Source organism: Centrocercus urophasianus, unplaced genomic scaffold, assembly GCF_019232065.1.
Source record: "Centrocercus urophasianus isolate 14NV4802_14NV808 unplaced genomic scaffold, USGS_Curo_1.0 seq_12, whole genome shotgun sequence".
Lineage (NCBI taxonomy): Eukaryota > Metazoa > Chordata > Aves > Galliformes > Phasianidae > Centrocercus > Centrocercus urophasianus.
Genome location: NW_024884364.1, coordinates 57291522 through 57313239, shown reverse-complemented (window position 1 = coordinate 57313239; position 21718 = coordinate 57291522). Strand labels below are relative to the sequence as shown.

Sequence of the window (21718 nt, the reverse complement as noted above, 5' to 3'; positions counted from 1 at the left end):
AGGTCACATTCTTGTGCCCAGAATCTGAACAGCACATGCTGGTTTTAATTAAAACCAAATACAGGAATAATTTCTATCACCTCCCAAGACCAGAATGAAGGGAATCAGAATGAACCTGTGCCACACAAAACTTGATGTAGACACAAAACCATTCACTCACTAATTCCAATAAGAAAACAAATAACCCTGAATGAAATGCAACAACTTGCAGGAGGAAATACGTTCGGAGCCTCAATCCACATGAGAGAAGTGGCAGAGTGTACATGCTAAAGAACATGTTGCAGGGCTTTTGAAGTATGAAATTAATATGGAGAACATCAGGAAAAACAACAAAGGCTAGATGAATCAGGAAGCAGTTGTGCTTCTCTACTTACCGAGTTTCACTTCTGCATTCTCTGTTAACAACACATTTTGCCCTTTGATATCCCTGTGAATCACATGGTGGGCATGAAGATGTGCCAGCCCCTGCAGTAGGGAAAAGAGAGGAAGCAGACAACATTCAGAGTTAGGCTCTTTGTTCAACAGCAGGTAATCTGTGCCTTGCAGCCCTGTAGCCCGTGCTTTGGTGCACGGGTTTGCGCTCAGCAGATACACATGCAATGCAATCCACAGGAGCCTTGTAGCAGCACACCACCCGCTCAGCTTCCGATAATTGAGCAGGGAATAAGGCCCCAGGTTGTATCCATGCTGTGCATACACACAGCTCAGCATTTGCACTGTGCAAACACTTCTCAGCTGTCACTTGGAGGAAGCTCAGCGACCAGAAAGTCTCAGTACAATTACGTTGTGAGTGACAGTGGTGCCAGTGTGGTTGGTGACATCCGACATATACCGAATCACACTTAGAGGAAGGGAAATTTAGTCCAGGAGTGGGGCAGAAAGGACAAAGGAGGGAGCAGCATGATGCAGGTATGTCTTGTGAGAAGGAGGAGGGATGCTGGTGGGTTAGCATTTATATTGGAGGGAGATGGAATACTGATGGCAAAAAAAAGTGCTTTTGCAAAGATGGAGTGGAATTCTCTAATCTATCTTGACTTATCTCCCATAAATATGAAGGCAGATAATTGTTCCTCAGGAAAAAAAAATGGAGGAAAAAAAAAAAAAGAACAACGAGCACTGTACTTTCCAAAGGAAACAAAACCTCCTGGCATACGGTGCTTTTTGTTGAGACAGCACCTGGATGCATGCCCCAAAGCGTTAGCCATGTGGAGGAAGGGTCGGGGAAGACATATGTTGCATTCTACTCCCTAATGTAATTGGTAGAACAATAGGCAACCCTCTTAGCAACTGCCCATATTTTGGTTTCTCCTCGGCACTCTGCTTGGAAAACTGCAGTCTCCGGTGGGATCATCTTGCCTGTTTGCACTGCCCTCACAGACTTCTAATGTTTTATGAAAAATAAAGCAATAGAACCTTTACAGCTGCAAAAGGTTAAGAGAGTAGTGCTTGCTGCAGAGAAATATTTTCTAACACATGTTCTTCATTAAATGATCATTTATCAGTTTGCCTACATAACCATTGGGCTATTTTCTATTTTAAAAACACTTAATGAGCAGGACAAAAAAATATATAATCCACAGCTCCTCCTTGCATATGCCACAAGGAAACAAACTGAATGGTTAATGTCCTTGGTATCCATTCACTGGCTCTTAACACTAAGCGTGGCCTTATTTTTTGCAAGAATGAAGGCTTTTCCACAGCTTCGCACACGATACTTTTCAAAGCCTAACGCTATACTGCCTCAGTCAGGGAGATAATCATATGAATCATATGAATCATATGTTCTCTCTGGAGCACAATCTGATCTTACTGGAAAAATACATTCAAGCTCTTGAGGGGTTAGGATGTGACCAAGTGACAGCAGCTTGACCCTCCTGCAGTCCCAGGTAAGTTCTCTGAGGTCCCTCCGACCACACAGGGATGCATTCAGGAGGCTCTCACTTACATCTCAACCTGCACAAACCTTTGGCACTTTAGCTCATTCAACTTTTCGTTACGCAAGCTCTCTCATTCACCACTGACAAACTCAATGTCAAATCAGGTTTTGCAATGCCAGTTTGCAATGTGAATTTTGCATCCCTTTTTTTCACATATTCCAGTTTCTGCTCGTAAACAATTGAGGCTCCTTTTACAAACGTCTCACAAGAATGAGAAAACAGCTGTAATGCTTTTCTGAAGTAAAACCTTCTTTCACTTTCTCAGCGAGCATGATCCTACCACCTTAAGAAGAATTTATGGTGAAGGCAACATAGCATGCAGTACTTCCAGGTTTGCACAGTTGTACTCAAGCATAAAACTGGTATTCTGTATTACAGCAGTTAGCTTGGATAGCATGCTGTCCACTTGACTGGAAATACAACCACCAGTAGGTATTCACGACGGTAACTTTTATTCCTTCTAGTAAACAATAATTCAAAACGTGCCAGCCCAAACTTCAATAGCCAAACTCTCTCCTGGCAGATGGAGTTTGAGCAAGAGACCACAATCATATGCCTCCACCATTTAAAATAATCACCAAGACAGAGCCAATGTGCAACGCAGACATCAGCAGCATCGATTTATGCGAGAGCTACTGGTGGTTTCCTTCAACATAAAGCCCTTAGAATTTCAGTTTTGATGAAGCAATTGAACAGACTCACTGTATAATGGAATGGGTAGAAGGCAATTTGTTTTACAAAGAAGCACAAGGAAAATCATACCAGATTTACTTAGCACAGCAAACATGCCAATTCAAAAAGCACTTCAACCATACCAACTGGAAATTAAACATGAGATGTAATTAGCTTTAGCTATCAGTTTTAGAAGAACTGATAAGTAGCATCCCTCTTTCTGAGGAACTTTTGCAGTGCCTTATGCTAGCACTTTACAGCACATGCGACATATCTGCTCGCCCTAGAATGACTGCAGCAATAAGCAATCTGTAAGCACACTGCAGCACAAAAGTCCCAATGGCTGGCCTAAGCCAACAGCTCCCTTCCTCCACAGGCTCGATTATAAGCAGAGAATGAAGGCTGTAAGCACATTTGGAAAAGCCCATTCTGCACCATCTAGTGTTATGACATTGTTGCAACCTCAGTCTTCTAAAAATAAAAAATCTTCTACAAAAAGCATCATACAGGCACATGGGTGCTGTTTCTCAGCTTCTACGGTAGATAAGGACTCTGGTTCTTAAGCTGCCTTCTCATGCAGCACTGCTCTAACAGTACAGCACAACTCACACAGTGTGTGAGCATTTGTGGTCTTGTCCTCACTGCCAGTGTAGGAGATTGAAGTTAAATGATGCAGAGCAGACATCCATCTACTCCTACACGCTCTTCAGACAATGACTTGGCTAACAGGACTGATAGGAACAGTTTCCTGCAGAACTACAAGCTAAGTTACATCCGCAAGATTGCTTCCGTGTTTCTGAGTGCAGTGAACTATTTTCCTTACCCTGAGAATCTCTCTGGAGATGTATGCTATCCAGTCTTCTTTCAGAGTATTCCCTTTCGTGTTCTTCACAAGGTCTGTGATAGAGCCTGCTCCACAAAACTCCATAACAAGCTGCAAAAGAAATACCAGCATGCAATCAACATTAAACACAGTTTCCAGCTGTTGAGCAAAGTAAAATAATCACTCTGCAGCACCGATTTGGGAAACCCTCATGAAGCACAGAATATCATTTATTTTACCTCTCTGCCTTGAAAGTGGATCCAAAACAAATGTCTCCAATGTGTGTCAGACAAACATGGAATATGTCTCACATTAGTTACCACATTTTCTAGGACTGATTTAATCACTGTAATTTAATACTGGGAATCTGGATATGCTCAGCTGTGCAAAATGCATTAGCAGTAACAGAAGTAAGAGCACATACAGTGCTGAAGGAATCAAGCTGACCACACCATTGCAACACATCTTAATCTATAATTCCCACTTATTTATAGGAGACAAGAGCGTGTACTCGTGTCTCTACACTGCCATTTCAAACCCAAACTTCAGTCCTCTGGAGGGAACAGATGAGATGCAATGAGAAACGGGTAGAATTTTCAAGTGCAGCTTTACTTTCACAGCCACGCATTCCTACTGCTCAGCTCATCTGCCTTGTTCCCATGAAACACATTACTATCCATCTTTGAAATGGGGAAAAAAATTACTTAAAGAGCAAATACACTGCTAGTAACAAATCTTAGCTCAGCCATCACATTAGCCTATGTTATTCAATTTCTATCTGTTCAAGCAAGCACCAAATTCTATTAGGCAGTCTTTCCATAATGATATTTCTATCATCCTCAAATAATTTGCAAAAGGGAAAGGCTTATGAACATGCTTGAGAAACATCTGCTTACCCACAGTTGGTCATCATGTCCTGGAGGACTTTTCTTAATGAAAGCACCATAATAAGTTGCAATATTTCTGTGATGAGAATATTTCTTTAGCATATTAATCTCCAGTTTGATTTCTTCTTCTTCATCCTTTGGAAAAGCAAAACCAAAAAATGTATGTTTAATATAGCATGAGCATAAATTATACTCTTTTTTCTTTTATACAAGTAGCTTTTAAAAAGTTGAATTGACATCATCATCACACTTAATAAACAAACCCCAGGTTCATGCTAACAAAATCCTCTTCATTGAGATTGTCTCAAATAGACCCATACTTCTCTAATCTTACAGTAGTACAAAAAGTAAGCAAAGGATCACAGAATCACAGAATGGCCTGAGTTGAAAAAATGGACCACAATGATCATCTGGTTTCAACCCCCCTGCTATGTGCAGGGTCGCCAACCACCAGACCAGCTGCCCAGAGCCACATCCAGCCTGGCCTTGAATGCCTCCAGGGATGGGGCATCCACAGCCTCCTTGGGCAACCTGTTCCAGTGTGTCACCACCCTCTGGGTGAAAAACTTCCTCCTAAAATGCACTGGTCTTCATCCAAAACACGGTGACTACACTACCTTAAACAAATATGCACGTAACAGACTTCTATTCTGTGTAACCCAGAGAACAAAAAAACCACAGAAAAATCTGTTAATTTACAATAAGTATTATTTCTCTTTTTTTTTCTGTTTGTTTGTTTGTTTGTTTGCTTGCCTGTAAGGATTTCAGCCTGTTCTATTTAAATGCCACCAGACGGGCTCAGTGCAGCAGGAATTCCCCTCCCTGCATGAACAAGGCATTCGCCTCACACACAGGTTTCCTCCTCCTCCATCCGGCTCCACAGAGGAAAAGCAAGTGCATCAGGAAAAGAGGGCTGGGAGCCCGACCCGTAAACAGGATGCTGCAACACAAAGGCAGAGGAAGGACTTCCCCCTGCTCGCCCTTGTCAGAGCTGTGCCAAGCAGAGAGCAGCTCAGGTGAGAGGAGGCTGTCCTCACCATACATGAGATCAGCGTTAGAACAAACCACACAGCTGTTTGAAAGGGGCAATGCTACACAACCACTTCTTAAGAGCACCAACAATACACAACTTAAATAACAGAGGGGTGCATTTCACAGAAGGATCCATGCATGCTTCTGGAGCAATGCAACGGCAATGATGTACATGTATGAAGACAGTAAGCAGGAGAGAAGGAGCTGCCACCATCCCACTCTCCTACCACCAACGCACTCCCTGGCCTTTCTGTAAGCACACCTAGACAGTGGGAGCCCTCACTTAGCCCGACTCAAGGCAGCTAATTAAAAGAGAGCTGATTTCCCCATTTAGTCGGGGTGTGTATTTGCTCCACAACCTTTTAGCTTTACATACCCAGGGGCCACTTTTCTGCCTTATGCTGACTCCAGGAAGAAGCTGCTACCTCTGCTCCCTAGGGTGGCAGGCTGGCTGAGATGACAGCGAGTGTTTTGATTATCCTGTATGTCAAAGCTGATTACATTTTAAGCTTTAAACTTCCTTGCAATTTCAAGCACACCAGCAATCAAACATCCTATCCACGACAAATGCAGATGTTAATACTAACTACATGTTAACTATTTACATGCATCGGTACGCATGGCTTTAGTGAAGGAAACCACTGCGTGCTGTAAAGGAAACAATTGTTTGAAATACACCAGCACTGGGATGCAGTGCTTACTCATACATTACTGGGCGAGAATTCCCAAAATGCACCAGGGATAAACTATTCTTAAATCTTCTCGTGATGCCTCTTTAAAGTAAAATACTGCGCATTTCTGGAACGCTGAACGAAACAGTAATATTATCTAGTCAATCAAAGTTAGCAGCAAACAGCAGCCCTGGGAAAAAGCAGTATTATCAGCATGGCTTGTTGAGCCAAAAGCTAACCTGGGGTTTCCTCAGCTGTTTCTGCTGTCATTGCTGTTGTGTGATCTTTTTTTATTTAGTCAAAAAAAAAAAAAAAAAAAAAGCTGCATTGGGAGCTCTGCTAAACATAATAGTTTGGGACTATTATGCTTGGTAGATTACTAAGTATAATTGGACAATCTGCTATTTTGTAGTCACTCTTTATAAGAAAATTATTTCCTACCACCAGCGCATAAACACAATGGCTTTTACAATACAATGGGCAGGATGTCCTAAAAGTTGTTCGTGCTTATCTATTATAACAACAGCAGCCAAAATGACGATGCCTAGACAGAATCCATTTCTGAAAAACAAAGAAACAAAAAAAATAAACAACCACCAAAAAACACCCAACCCAAAGGTCCAGAGATCCAGCAGACTGTAGGCTGTCACTGCTCTATCCTTTTTTCCTTGTGGCCTTGTCAAGGTACCTACACCACAGCCTGCGGCGGCCCTTAGCTAAGATGAGAAATGGCACTAAACTGCTACTTGAGCTGTCACTGAGCATTTGTCCACAGTGTCTCACCTACAGGTCCAGTCCAGTCCGATTGCCAGCTTACGGAAACAAATAGATTCGGTAAGCCTTGCCAGCCTTTGGAGGACTCTACTTAATCAGTGTGGATCAATAGCTCTCTAGCACCAAGTCCCGAAGACTTTAAGGCAACAGACTGGAGTGACCATAAGGCTTAATCAGTGTGGAGAATCACAGAATTGTAGGGGCTGGAAAGAACCTCCAGAGATCATCGAGTCCAACCACCCTGCTGCAGTACGGCTACAGGACAGGAATTGGTATAAAAAAATAAAATAGTAAAAGAACCGAATTGCTGCGTTCCAGATTCAGGACCTTTTTTTTTTTTCCAGGGTAGAATTGACTTCATTCCAATGTGGACATCTGAAGAGGCCAAACAATATAAACCCTACGGGTGTTTATTCCTCCCCCCCAACTACAAAAGGAGGATGAGGTCATCAGCAAAGATCCAGACACTGACTTTGCAGATGTCTTCGCTCGGGTGAGATGAGTCCCACCCAAAAATGTCACCAGATAAGAGCACTTCCGCACAGCTCCGCTCGCAGCCACGTGCGAGGCAAGGCGAGCAGCTTGCAGCCACCCCACAAGGAAAGCACTCGTGGGGCCATCCTGGGACTCGGACACAAGGGCCGACGTGGGGGAAGGAAGCTCCCTCGTCTCTGGCCTTCAAAGCTGTCCCTGCTGGTACTGCCCAGGATCACAAAGGGAAAAACTAAACGTGACTGAGGAGAGACTGCACTTTCACGAAGGGGTACAAAACTGCGTCTTTTTTTCCACTGGAGGCGAGAGGCAGCTGGTGAGCCCTTCCTAGTGATTTTATGCAGCTGGCATCAATTACCACTTTAAGCCATTATGTGCAGATACAAACTCTCATTGAAATATTCTTTGTCTGGGCCTGTGCTGGGGCTGGTGCGAGTGTTTTATACTTCTACATTCACTGTCTGTTTGTGACAGCATGTCTGATTACCAGCAATTTTTGCAGTAAGCTATACTTTTGCAGGAGTCACATGGTTAAATCAGGCTTGGAGTGGATTTCCTCTCCTTTTCCACTTGTTTCCTTTCCAAAATTCAATGGCCACACCAGCACAACACCGAGGAATTTCTCAACGCGAGGCTGCTTTTATCGAAAGGCCTTCGGCTGGGAGATTATAAACCACATGCACAGAAATCTACCATGGAGCATAAGGCTTATTCCTAAACGCCTGCATTACCACACGACAACTAGCAGCAGGCCAGCCACCCCTCGCTGTGCCACCTACTGGCTTCCCAGTCTGCTCACTGCTGCAGCACCAGGATGCTGTTCTCCAAGGATCCTGCTCACCCTTCCATCATCCTTCATCATAACCACTCATTACTGCAAGAAAATTCTGTTTGTTTATACTAATCTTGAGAGGATGAGGAATTCATTAGCACTTTACTGGACACCATGGGAGGAAGGGAAGAGACTGGAACAGAAACTCTAGAAAGAAACACAGAATCATAGAATAGCTTGGGTTGAAATAGACCATCAAGATCATCTATTTCCAACCTCCTACTATAGGCAGGGACACCTCCCTCTAGACCAAGTTGCTCAAAGCCCCATCCAGCCTGGCCCTGAATGCTTCCAGGGAGGGGGCATCCACAGCCTCGCTGGGCAACCTGTTCCAGTATCTCAGATAATCAAATATTTTGTCCAGACACCTCAGGATACTGAGGAAGGCAGTCCCAACCTGTCCCTGCTCCACAGATTCTGTGAGGCCACCAGCAGTCTGAACCAGGAGTGCCTGTCTTTCAGGGACAGACCTAGGGATGACAGGCAGCAGCACTGCTTTCCATGCTCTATAATACATGGAGAGTATGTCAGGAGCTGGGAGGAAGACAACAGTCTAAAGGTACAGCAAGGAAGTACCCCAGGGCATGTCCATGGTGGTCTTACATTCACTCTCCCTTTGATGGAAGAGGTTGCCTCTGTGGTTGCCTCAAAAAAGCAGCTTGTGGTGACTGCCAGGCTTTACTTGTATCTCAAGGGATGCCACAGGTAGGGGAGGAGAAACATAGGAGAATTACAGAAAACTTTATTTACCCTAGTGAAGGATGATGGGCAACATGAATGAGGAAACATGGCCAAGCAAAGTTACAGGAAAACAGAGCTTTGTGACAAAAGTAAAATCAAGTTTATCTAAGCTTCCAAGTAGTTTACATACTGTCCTATGTCAGTTTGCAGAGGAATACAAATTCATCCCTTCAGCAATTTCCCTTTTTGATTTAAGAAGTGAGACAATAAAAAATTTCCCATTACAAATGTCATAAGCTTTAAGAAAGTGTTTTAATTAATAACACTACCCAGCAGTGGAAACCTAAATATTCAGGCAAGGGGGGAAAGGAAGTCTCTAAGTCTCCTTTTGTCTGCTTTTTCCCATGCCACCACAAAGCTCTGCCTGCCCATATCCAGGGGCTGCACTGCCTGGAGAATGGCTGCTGGTTGCACTGTACCCAGGACTTCAGGATGAGCTCAGCTGGCTATGAACCACAAGCTCCAGCAGCAGCCTCGAGGCTTTGGGACTCTCAACTATCAGAGAATTCAGATGCATGCAGAGAGGCACAGAGGAGCATCAGCACAGCTCCTCTGTGAGAGAAGAAAGGGAGAACTAAACCACGGGCCCCAAGACGGTAGAAATTGTTTTGCCTTCAACAGGCACCAGAAATGACAGCTCATCCTTTCTTTCACCAACTCACCACCATATGAGAAACAACAACAACAAAAATAAAAAAGGAAAGGCAACAGGAGAGGACCATAATCCAGTTTATTTTCCTTTCCCCTCCCTTTCTCTTATAACTTCTGCTCTCCCCCATCTGAAAAAAAGTCATGAAATATTCCAAATGCAAACAAAAACCTTCTTGGATAAATCACAACACCAACGTTTGCAAACCACCGTTCTGCTTGTGTGTCATATCCTCTCTCCTCCCTTCTCCCCACACCCCTAGTCTGGCTTGCATCCATCTGAAGAAGGATCTGTCCAGAACCGGGAGAGTCTGAATAGTGCCTAGCACAATAGGTGACCTTTTCTGGTATTGGAATCCATAATATACACAGTCGCTAATAAAGTTTCACACACAAGAGGGAAGTTTTGGCACAAGGAGCTGGGGCAGTATTGCACACAGAGCAGTATTCAAACCAGGAGCTGTGGTACTGCCTTCAAGACGGGAAGGAGATCGCAATTTTGGGAGGAACCTAACCACAATAAAAATGAGATTCCACATGCTGGGCAAGTCCCTGCCAGAGCCTGCCAAGGTAGGAAGTTCATACAAAGAGAAAAGCAGAAGAGCTTGAAGTACTGAGAATGCTATGTGGAGAAACATAATCCTTTCCAACCCCAAAATTGTGTCAGAATTGGGAATATGATACAAAACAGTAAAAAAAAAAAAAAAAAAAAAAGCACGGCCTTCTTGGGAGGGAAAGCCTAAGCTGTTGAATAGAAAAGACTTTAATCAAGACATGCAGTAAACATTTACAAGTCCATATGCAGTGCCTCCTAGATCTTAATATACAAGGGCCTCCAACTTTGTTACTACAACTCACTCTCCTAGAGCATTTTACAGAGCTTTTGAGCTTTGTTACCCTCAAGGTAAAGACCTCATGCAAGTTTGTTTGCCATCTCCCTCCTCTATTACTTTTTCAGCCCCAGCACTCCCTGTGTCTGTCCCACCATATGTGCAAGGCCCTTCTTTCACAGACCCCTCACCCACAGACTGTTTCCAGCTTGGAATCGGTGCCTTTTCTTTCTCTGCATTGTCCTTCCAGTTTTTCCTAAACATGTACTTCTCCACAAGCCAGCAAGCTGCTTGTGCTTAAGAATAAGGGCTTGTTGCACCACATGCTCAGTGATACCCCAGGAGCACTGGACATCCAGCATGCAATAGTGGGGGTAGGGAGCACCCTCCCACCACCTGCTGTCACTTTGCCCCTTATCCACATGGGCAGCCCATGCAGAGAAAGCCCTTTGTAGTCTTTGCTGGTTAGAAGCCTCCCAGAGCCTATCCTGATGCTGTGAGCTGCACATAAGCCTTTGAGCTGCCAGATATAGCAGGACCTTGCTTGAGAAGTACAATAGCTAGAGACAGCTGGGCTGCTTTCCAAAGGGTCAAAAAAATCTTTTTTGTGAGAAATGGTTGGGAGAAAAGGGCTGTCCTTAGGACTACGTTTGGTTACCTTCGGTCATTAGATTTTGTCAAGTAGATTAAAATCACACTTCACACAACACACCAAACACAGAGTGCTTCATCTCCCTTTGGCTCAACACCCTCTCTACTGCATACTAAAGGCATCATCTGAAACAAGTAAGAAAATGAGCCAAATTGTTTGCAACAGTGCCATCGCTGAGGATTCAGCTATAAAGCAACAATAAAGTTAACTGGACAAAGAAGCACGAGGGATGGGTAGCTTTTCAGTAGGGTCCCAGCACTGCCTGAAGGAGCCTGTGTAGCAGTATTGTGCAGGAGCACAAGAGGGAATCACGTGCACAGGGGAAGGAGCCAAGAGCCACGTGAAGATAATACTTGTCTGTTGTTTCCCCAGAGCCACCTCCTCTGCCAATCACAACGACAACAATATTTCCTTTCTTGCCTGATGTGCCCCTGGTGACTTTGCCGGGCACTGAATGAGCTGTGCTAAAGGCAGAGGGAAGGCACTGCTGCTGACCTCCCCCAGCAGAACTCCAAAGCACCGAAGGCTTTTCAGAAGGCAACCCAGAGAGAAGCCTCCTAAGGGCAAAATCCTGCAAATATTTCCAAGGCTGGTCCCTTGATCCTTGGTCATGGTTCCCTAAAAGCGTTTCCTGCTCAGACTGCATTCTCATCTATCAATCTACAATTGTCCATCCTCATCAAGCCTGAATTATTTACAAGTTATGCAACAAGCTATCCTTGTACTTACATCACTAGAGCTCCTGCCAAAAAGGGAAGGGTTAGTACTCCACTTCTGCCAGTATAATTCACACTAAAAAAGGCCTGTTGCCATACAATTTCACATCCAGTCTCAGATTTAAACCCTTGCTAGCAGGTATCAAAAATAAGTCTGTCTGCAAAGGAAACAGGTTAAAACATTCTGCTTTATGCAAAGGTCTGGGGCTGAGGGAAAGAGAAGAAACATAGATACCAGAGAAAAAACAGTTTCACATGCAAAGCCATAAAGTTGTGTGGCTTTTCTGCTTCCCATCTCAGTATATATTTGATGAGAAGGAAAGCAGCATCTCTGGGAGCCACGAGAGGCATCTTCACACCACTTGGCTGCTGCCCCCCCCTACACCCAGATTCAGACAGCAGGTCTCCATCCAAAAGGGCAGCAACCCATAGGTCCTTTCCTGGATGTGCAGTCCAGGCACTGCTGGGACGCAGGATCTGGGAAAGGCTCCTGAGTCCCACAGGTTTCATGCATATGAAGAGACTCAATGATAAATTAAGGTTCTAGTGGGAAACTAGATATTAACTTTGAGAAGAGTGAGCAGAACACGAACATCTGGGAGAGGAAAGAAAACAAAAGGCTGAAACAACTGAAAGTGTTTTTCTAATGCACAAAATACCACAAAGATGTTATATTACAGAAATTTAAGATGGGACAAACAACAAATTTGGCCTAACACAAATGCACTTTTAGCAAGTACGCCACAATAACCTAACTTTAATGAACACAGCGATTTCCTTACTGAACAGATGTTTAGTACACAGCTTCATACCCAAGCAACCAGTAAGTCCTACAGATGAGATGTACAGAGAAAAGAGATTTTTGCAACCCCTCTTTCATTAAAAAAAAACAGACCTGAATTTTGCAACCATGAAACCAAAAGCTGTCACCATGCACACCCAAACAGGAGCAGAACAAAGGAGAGCAAGGAAAAGTAATCTTACTTCAGCATTTCCTTGGGGCTGTTTCACATAGATATTTTATTTAAAAGAGATTGGGCTGGAAAAGTAGCTGACAAGAGAAATCCAGAAGCTCTATCACATGCCTGACAGCAATGAAGGGTTAAGCATTGCTCAGTACATAACAGTGTTTAGTCCAGAAGCAAACACAGACCTGTGAAGCAGAGGAGCAGACTAGAGATGGTACTCCCAAATCAATTATAAAAAATAAATTTTAAACAAATGCGAGAGCACAAACCAACACCACTGCAACTGCCTGCGGCCATGAAGCACGCACCTTTGACCTCCAGGAGACACAGTGCTGCTGGTGACATCCACCCCTCTGTAGGATGCATCCTACCTCAGGTGGACGGACCTGACCCCTTATACAGGCACCATTTACCCAATGCTACGTTGTGTGTACCCAGTGCACCAAGCTTCAACACAATAACTAAGTGCCTAAAATAAGACAAAATGAATCCAGGCTTTGGTCATTACTAACATCAACCATTTGCTGAAATGACAGCAAACAGGTAATGGAACACTGCAAGGTTTATTACTGACTGGCTTTTGAAACCATATCAATTGGTAGGTGGAAGAACTTCATAACACACTGCTGATCTTTCAGCTGTCTGCATTCCCCAAGTCTTCCACGCTTTAATTAAGCAAACCCTCCTCATTAAAATGTTGCAAGTATTGCAATTTTTCCTTCCAAATATTTAAAACTCTGAGAGCTACACTAAAGAGCCCTGCAATTTATCAGAAAATGAGTACTGTGGAAAGCCCTAAACAAAGAATTACTGCATCTTCTTTGTAGCCCCAAATCCACCTGTATAACATGAAACACTGCTCTGAGCCTGTACTACGAAGAAATATATAGGACACTTCTTCCTTAAAGAAGTCTGTCTTAGGTACACCTGCAAAACCCTATTTAATAAACTGCCATCACATCTCCCTCAACATCATAGGTCATACACTGGCTTAGGAACGCATCATACCCAAGTTTAAAGACTGTTGTACACGTCACCCTTAACCTATGCTCTGTTTTACATCCACAAAAGGAAAACTTCAAAATTTGGGCTACAGCACAGCCTCCAAAAAACTTCTTGTAAGCAAGGACTGGTGTGTGAGATCATGATCTGACATTTAACATAAGGTTTCTTTTGTGAGCCAGCCAAAATATGTAAATTACACAGAAATAAAACGAACCGTCCAATCTGTACATGTGTCTTACAAACCTGCTTGAATGACACAGTAAGAATTCGCAAGCCTCTACAAGTCTTAATTTCAGGTAATCTTTGCCTGAAGGTTGAACACCTCAGTTCCCCTGGACCAGCATTAGTCACCATTCAGCCTGCACAGGTAACCCGTGGCCTCCTCCTCTGCTCTACGTGCGGACAGGGCCAGCCATGACGAGTGACAGCAGTGGGTGGAGTGGCCAAGTGCCCCTTCTTCTCACAAAAAGAAGAGGCAGAGCATGTGAAGCAGGCTGAGCAGGCACTGTGTGCCAGGAAGAGAAGGGAGGCTGGGAAACCTGCCCAAGGTGACACTGGCAAAATACCGCTCTGGCAAGGCCAGGATGGCACAGGGAGGGAAAGGCACGGAGGGGACGAAATGACCAGCAATTTATATCTGGGCTGAAAGCATGACCATACTTAGAACAAAAAAATTACGGAGATCAGATGAGCGGGCCTCAAATTCACCAAGTCATTCTTTTATTTATTATTTTCCTTTTAAGCTTTGTCAAATTCCTCTCAGCACTGATAAGGTCACAGTTGGAATACTGCATCCTGTTCTGGGCCCTCCAGTACAAGGGGGAGATGGGCATACTGGAGAGAGTCCAAGAGGGCCACCGCAATGAAGAGCCTGGAGTACCTCTGCTATGAGGAAAGGCTGGGAGATCCAGGACTCTTCAGCCTGGTGAAGAGGAAGCTCAGGGGGATCACCACAAATACTCAAAGGATGGGTGCACAGAGGACGCAGCCAGGCTCCTTTCAGTGGTGCACAGTGCCACAATAAGATGCCGTGGGCACAAACTGTCACACAGGAGCTCCCTCTGATCACCAGGAGCACTTCCATGCTCTGCCAGTGGTGAAGTACCGGCACAGGCTGCCTAAAGGCTGTGGGGTCTCCTCCCTGGGAGATCTCCAAAAGGATCCTGGACATGGGTCTGGGCACCCTGATGTCAGTGGCCCTGCTGGAACAGGCTTTGAGCCAGAGGGACCCAGACGGCCCTGCCAGACTCAGCCATCCCGTGATTCTATAAATTCCATTTTCCCCTTAAAAATTACCCCAGAAAATACCCATGCTGGATACGGGGGGGAAAAAAAAAAAATCAACACCCCAAGCAAAGAACACTTGGCAAACCAGCAGCAGGAATTTTCTCCTCCTCTCTTCACCCCTATTTCCACTTTCCCTTCCTTCATTCTCCCCCTACGTAAGAACAGGCCCCCCCAAAATTTCAGCACAGAGGAGCAGGTCTGTAGCCAAAGACAGCCAGCCCTAAGCAAACACACACATACACTGCTCCTGCCTGAAGGAAACCTGCATAAAACTCCCCACTTTGTCCTAGGAAGCAAAGGGCTCTTGCTGTAAAGGGTGAACCCACAATAGATGCCTAAGCAGATGCAAAGCCTTCTGCTCTTCCATGCTCTTCAACAGCATCCCTGAAGCCTATGAGCAGCAGCAACTTTGGGGGTGAATAAGTGCTGCCACGCTGAGTGGCTGTACTAGTCTGTGGGAATGAACACCAAGTCAGAAAAGAAATAATGAGAAAAATACAGTCCAAGAGCAACTTCGCTGGAGCAAAGACCTGTTTTTAACTTGCTTGGTCACACAAGGAGGAGACCTATAACCATAAAGGTTTTAAAGACAGGAGGGAATAAGGGTGTTAAATTTTAACTCTAAAATATATTCGCACTCGGAAACACAGCTTTTCAAAAAGGAAATCCATTATAGAGTAATTTACATCTGACTGACAAGATGATGATGATGACTCTATAATTATTAGGTCCAATCACTCAAATTATAATTTACCAGCAGACACACAAACTACTCAATTCACAGCTAACATTTTCTTCGGCATGCATTGCATTTTTTCTAAAACAAGAGAGGAGACAGACTATCTCTATCAGCAACAAATAAAGCAACCACCAACAGAGGAATTCAGGGACATCTGGGGGGCATTTTCCTTCATGCTCGTGCCAAACCCTGCCAGAGGACAGATGACAACCAGGGCTGTTACCAAAAGGCTTTTCCTTTGTAATTGGACAGGAGCAGCTGCTAGGCAGGTACAGAGTTAGATCCACATCTGTGCACACTTGATAAGCAAGTTCTCTATAAAAACCAATCGCTGAGGTTTTGATTTTCTTTGGTAGATTCATGCTGACTTACGCACGGTATTTAAAATCACCCTGTGCTGCCAAAGCGCTATAAAGGCTGTGCACTTTAGTGTACCAGTAAGTGCATTTGGCACCACGCCACTATGTACAAAATCATTTTCATGCAGCTGCCAGCAGAAGGGAACTATATTCTTGGACCAGATGTTTTTGTTGTCAGTGCTGCCAAGCACGCTTGGAAACCTCACAGCTGAGCGGTGCTGCAGGAGTGAATTAACAATGAACAGAGCCACAAGATGCTTGTGTCCATCTATCAGACAGGGTGTCGCAGCTCCTGATCTCCCCTCCTCCCCTTCTCAAGCAAGAAAGCTGCTGATAACCACATAATTATTGCCTGCCTGAGAAGGACACTCCCTCCGCCTCCATTGGGATAAATAAAAGCAATAAATGCTGGCACAAAATATCACACCTCAGCTCCTCAGCTGCATTTACCCTTAGCTGGGCAGGTGAAAAAGAGACCATGATTAACAGCCAAGAAAATAGGATTGGAGCAAACATAGTTGGGTCCTAATATTACAGTACAGGTTTGTTTCTGCTGCTGGGCTGCAAACAAGCTTGCGATTATTAAACAGTATTTCATCTCAAAAATCAGAGCTGCTACAGTATCTTTCTCTCCAGTTTAAAAACAAACATCCCTGATCCTAGCACAAGGCTCTCTCTTTTCAGCTGAGTCCCTGACAGCCTCTGCTTACAGCAGAGTTGGAGGACTGGAGCTCCCCGTCCCAGCTCTTGTCACCAGCCCTTGCATCACCCTGCTGTTCCCTCATGCAAAACCAGGGCTGCCAACAGCCCCTGCCTCAAATCCCCCTCCCCAGGCTGGCTCTAACTCAATCCCAACGCCTCTAAAAGAAACTGAGTGTGGGGCAGACCACACAGAAACAAAAACTGCACAGGGTATAAGTGCACATCCACAGGCACACCAACAGGGACTGTCCCTGTGGTGGGGGGAGAGCACTGCAGGCTGGGTGTTGTGTAGATGGGTGGGTCGGTTGGTTGATTATTCCATTTCCCGAGCAGTCCGAGTATTCAAAATGAAAGGCAGGCAGAAAGAGGATGTGTGTGCAGCAGGTCTGCTGGAGCTTTGGTCTCTTCTCCCCATCCCCAGGCAGCTACGCCTTGAGCAGCCTGTTCCTATCCAAGAGCATCCTCTTGACTGGCAAGCACCATGTCATGATGACTTATGGCATGGCTGCCTGCTGGTCCTCACGGCAGAGCAACACACGCACATCTCTGCTAAGCCACCTCCCAAGTAGGAAGCTTCACGCCCTCATTCCCAGCACTTGCAGCCTTCAGATGTAGTTACCAGCTCATTCCTCCTCCTCATCTCCACTGTTAAAAAGTGACACTCAGCAACTTGGCTGCAAATGAACATGTTTCACTGAAATCCTTCCCTACGAGAACAATCTGATCTCTTTAGAAACAATCTGACCTATCACAGAATGGTTTGGCTTGGAAGGGAGCTCAAAGCCCATGGGCAGGGCTGCCCCCCACCAGCTCAGGCTGCCCGGGGCCCCCTCCAACCTGGCCTTGAGCACCTGCAGGGATGGGACACCACAGCTTCTCTGGGCAGCTGTGCCAGCGCCTCACCGCCCTCTGAGTAGAGAATTTCCTCCTAACACCTAATAAAAATCTCCCTTCTTTTAGATTAAACCATTCCCCCTTGTCCCACCATCATCAGACTGAGTAAAAAGTCAGTCTCCCTCCTCTCTAGAAGCTCCCTTTACGTACTGGAAGGCTGCAGTGGCCCCAGTGGCCACATCTTCAACCCGCTGACATCTGCACGGGAGCAGTGCTCAATGTTAGCGTCTGGAACAGACACAGAACAAATCTGAAAGTTGCATGTTTAAAAAGAAACAAAAACAGACGGCCTCTCTCATCTGAATAAACGGCCTCCTTCTCAGGGACTTTTCCTTTAAAACAAAAGAAATGCTATCACCACAGGGTCTCTTGGGAAGATGATTCATAAGCAGGAAAAGGACTGTAATTCTATGCTTGGGGTACTCACCCTAACAGATATTACGACTTTTTATTATGCTAGTCCTGTAACACGATGAAGTGACAGTCTGAAAAATCTCTTTAATCACACTGATTTGAGATGGAACAAAGAGCAATTAAGCCCAGTGAAAATGTTGGGGGGTGGGGAGGGGGCCATTTACATCTGAACGAGGAAACCTGGACTGTGTGCAGAGCCTCGAAATTCAGGAGGATGTGCTTTAAGGCACTGGATTTGCTCAGAGCGGAGCTGTCTGACAATGAAGCCATGCACAAAGGGAGCGATCGCACCAAACGTGCCAGCTCCAGCTCCGCCACCAAGGAACAGAGCCACTAGTCGGTTTGGAAACATTACTAAGCATCGCGGAAGGAGAAATCCCACACACAGCAATCAGATCTTTGCAATAGCAGGAGAGAGGCAGCTAAGTGAAAGACCATGTGTTGTGGAGGTCAGCTTCTGCCAGACTACAGGCATTCAAACAAAGCCTGTCATGGCCAGGGACTCCTGTGGTGCTGTCGTTCTAAGAGAGGCGTGTAGAAATCCCAAAGCCCGATCAAAAAGGAAAGCCTCATACAAAGCACTGGTTGAACTAGTTAAGCTCATCTTTGCCGGGTTACCAACAAATGGCATTCTGCTTGGAAAAGCCTTTAGTTGCACTCTGGCTGGTGTGAATTGCTAAGAGTGAGGGGCAAGGGTGCAGAACAGGAAAAGGAAGAACAGGCAGGCTATTATGAAGTCATCAAAACAATACAAAAACTTTGTAGAGAGAATTCTGAAGGTTGTGGGTGCTTTTTTTTATCCTCCCTGTTTTGAAAATCTTTCTCCCCAAATCAGCTCCATCTGCAGTCTCCAAGCATCTAGAAGTTTCTGCCAAAGTGATCAGCAGCAAAGAGCTCACACTTGGCTTTGAATTGCACCCATTATGTGCTCCAAAGTTCACACACCATGGAGAGAGATCGAAGAAAGTCGGAACTCTCTTTGGGTGAACACTGAGTCTCCGATCCAAAGCACAAGAAATGACGACAGTGCATGTGAGCTGCTTCAGCAAAAACAAGGCACTGTGGAAAAAAGGACATTGCCTCTTTTCATGACCCTATAAAACTTCCTCACTGAAAGTAGGCTGGGCTGAGGGCAACTCTCCAACTTACTGGCAAACATCTTCAAAGCAAGACATCCAGCTCAAGTTTTCTTTCATACAATACAGCCTTTATTCCCTCATGCCTTTGCTTCACCATCAAACACATTTCCCCAGAAGCTGTACCTAGCTGCAGCATGTATAGCAAGGCAAACAGTCACAACCCAGCTTTCACCACCACCACACAATGTGTTTCTGCAGCACCAGCCTTCAGAGTAAGCATGTTCCACACTGACAACCTCTACAGCATGTCCTCTTCCTTTTGGGGAGGTGCTGAACACTGTAAAAAACTGTTCCTCTGCTGCTACCTAATCACAGCCCTATTCGCCACACACATGGAATGGCTGCTGAGGCCCTGTTTGATCATTCATGCTGTAAAGATGGTAAATGAACAAGGCTAAAAAGGAAAAGAAAAAGATGAAAAAAAAAAAAAAAGGGGGGATGAAACTAGTTTATCTGAATAGAAGATGACAAAAACACCACTCAACACCAGTAAGCATTAACTCAGAGGGGTCAGCATTGCATTACTGTACCAGATTTCATAGGAAACTTCTGGCTCCCACTGTCAGGCAGTAGGCAAATCATTTTCTCAATCTGAAGCCCTCTAGTGATGGCCCAAAGTACAGCAGTCACACAGGCGATCACTTTTACTAAACAAGTACACAAATTTAGATAAACAAAAAGACCACACAAGAAATCGCTGCTCTCCAGACAGTTAAGATGGCCATTTCTCAGAGAGGACACAACAGCTCATGAAGTCACGCTAAGCAGGGTGATAGAAACTGTCTGTCCGTGCTCTAATCTAAGAAGCTACTTGCACTCCAAAGGCCACTGATATATGGATATGTTCAGAATGATTGTGGATTAGACCCGTAATCCAAAAAAGAGGCACTGATTCATTATAAGTGGTTATTAATTAAGATCCAGAAAAAAACGTGAAAAACTCACAGCAATGTGGGCTTGATACTATCATATTATTTTTTCCATCACACACTGGAATCCAACTTTTCCATATATGTTAAGCTTTAGCAGTAGGCACGCACTCTGCTGCCCACTAACCATACAGCTTGCAAACACTCCTGAGTTCCCACAACTATATTCACCATATGCATTGGTGAACTGCAGAGAAGACCAGTAAAAGAAACATCTTCATTTTCCCCTTAAAAAAAAAAAACTACTACTAAATGCCAGCGAGTCTCAGCTGCCCTCCAGATACAGCACAGCCTCAGGGATGCTACTGTGTCAGAAGGTCTTTCTATTGAACTGTATAATGCTCTGCCCAAATCCAGCGCTTTATATTCTTCTGCTTTATCCACCAGCTGTAGGAAATTAAACTATAATAGATGTAACTGTATTGGCTTTTGCATCTCAGAGCAGCAAACTGCTAGATGCATCATAAGCAGCAATGTTAAAACAAGCTTTGTTTCCCACATAACAGTCTCCTGTATCTCAGGACCGTTTCACTATCAAATAAATACATGATTTAAGTCATATCTATCTAACACCTGGAGAAAGAAACAGCAATATCCAGTCCGTTAGCAACGGCACTACACTAGCATACACATACCAGGGCTTTTCATTTTGTACTTAAAGCAAATGGGTGTCTTTCAGAGATAGATCTGCTTCGGGTACCTGGCTCAAGCTGTTCCTGGGTCACTTTCTTTTGCCATTTGCCAGCAAAGGGACCATTAAACCCAGGATTAAGAAGATTCTTCGTTGGCAAATACAGAGCATGGTCCAAACCCTGATTCACAAGGCCAGTCTCCTGTGGGTCACCAGCTCAGAGGCCACTGGCACGCTGCCTCAGTGCAAATTTCTGGCTCTATCATTGAATCAAACTCGCCACCCCGCAACTCTTTGCTCTAACATTATCCCAAACACTGGAATTCAGAATCACAATGAACGCTATGGAAGTGGTCCAACACAAAAAGTGAAGTAATTTCTGAGGCAGGCAAGCAGCCTAAAAATAGCCTGCTGCACAGCAGAAAGAAACAGAGGGTGGGGGAATCCCTGCAGAAGATCTTGGCACTTCTCTCCCAAGCCCCCAGGTGCGCAGCACTGCAAACCCTCCCTCACAGCCATTGCAGGTGGTTGCGGAGGATGCAGTGAGGCCCTCAGGAAGACAGCATGACCAGCTTTCCTCCAGGCATCGCAAAGCCATAGCTGTGTGGGCACAACTCCCAGACGGCCCCACGGCTGTAAGGAATCCTGGGCACCCTGCTCTGGGTGGCCCCGCTGGAGCAGGCATTGGGCCAGAGGAACTCAGAGGTCTCTGCCAGCTTCAGCCACCCTGTGGTTCTGCGAAGACCACGCTATCTGAATATTTATAAATAGAAAACAAACTGTTCCTCCTTTCTTCCCTGAGAGTAGAAAACCTTTCGTTCATTTATAGAGGTGTTTGTTTGTTTGTTTACATTGGTATGCATGGAGAAAGGGAAAGAGTTTGCAATTTATATGCTGATTCCTTCATTTCTACAAGAACAGTACAAATGGCAACACGTTAACAA

General features: G+C 44.9%; 1 protein-coding gene across 11 annotated transcripts in view; it reads right to left on the bottom strand.

Moving 5' to 3' along the window:
• Nucleotides 1–21718, bottom strand: part of MAP4K4 (mitogen-activated protein kinase kinase kinase kinase 4) — a 151370-nt gene that overhangs the window by 55106 nt on the left and 74546 nt on the right. For all 11 annotated transcript variants that reach the window (XM_042810293.1, XM_042810294.1, XM_042810299.1 and 8 more), the window contains exons 4-6: nucleotides 4329–4454; nucleotides 3433–3543; nucleotides 375–465 (exon numbers count right to left, since the gene is read on the bottom strand). In XM_042810293.1, the coding sequence (XP_042666227.1) occupies nucleotides 375–465; nucleotides 3433–3543; nucleotides 4329–4454 (328 nt within the window). The remainder of the gene's footprint in view (nucleotides 1–374; nucleotides 466–3432; nucleotides 3544–4328; nucleotides 4455–21718) is intronic.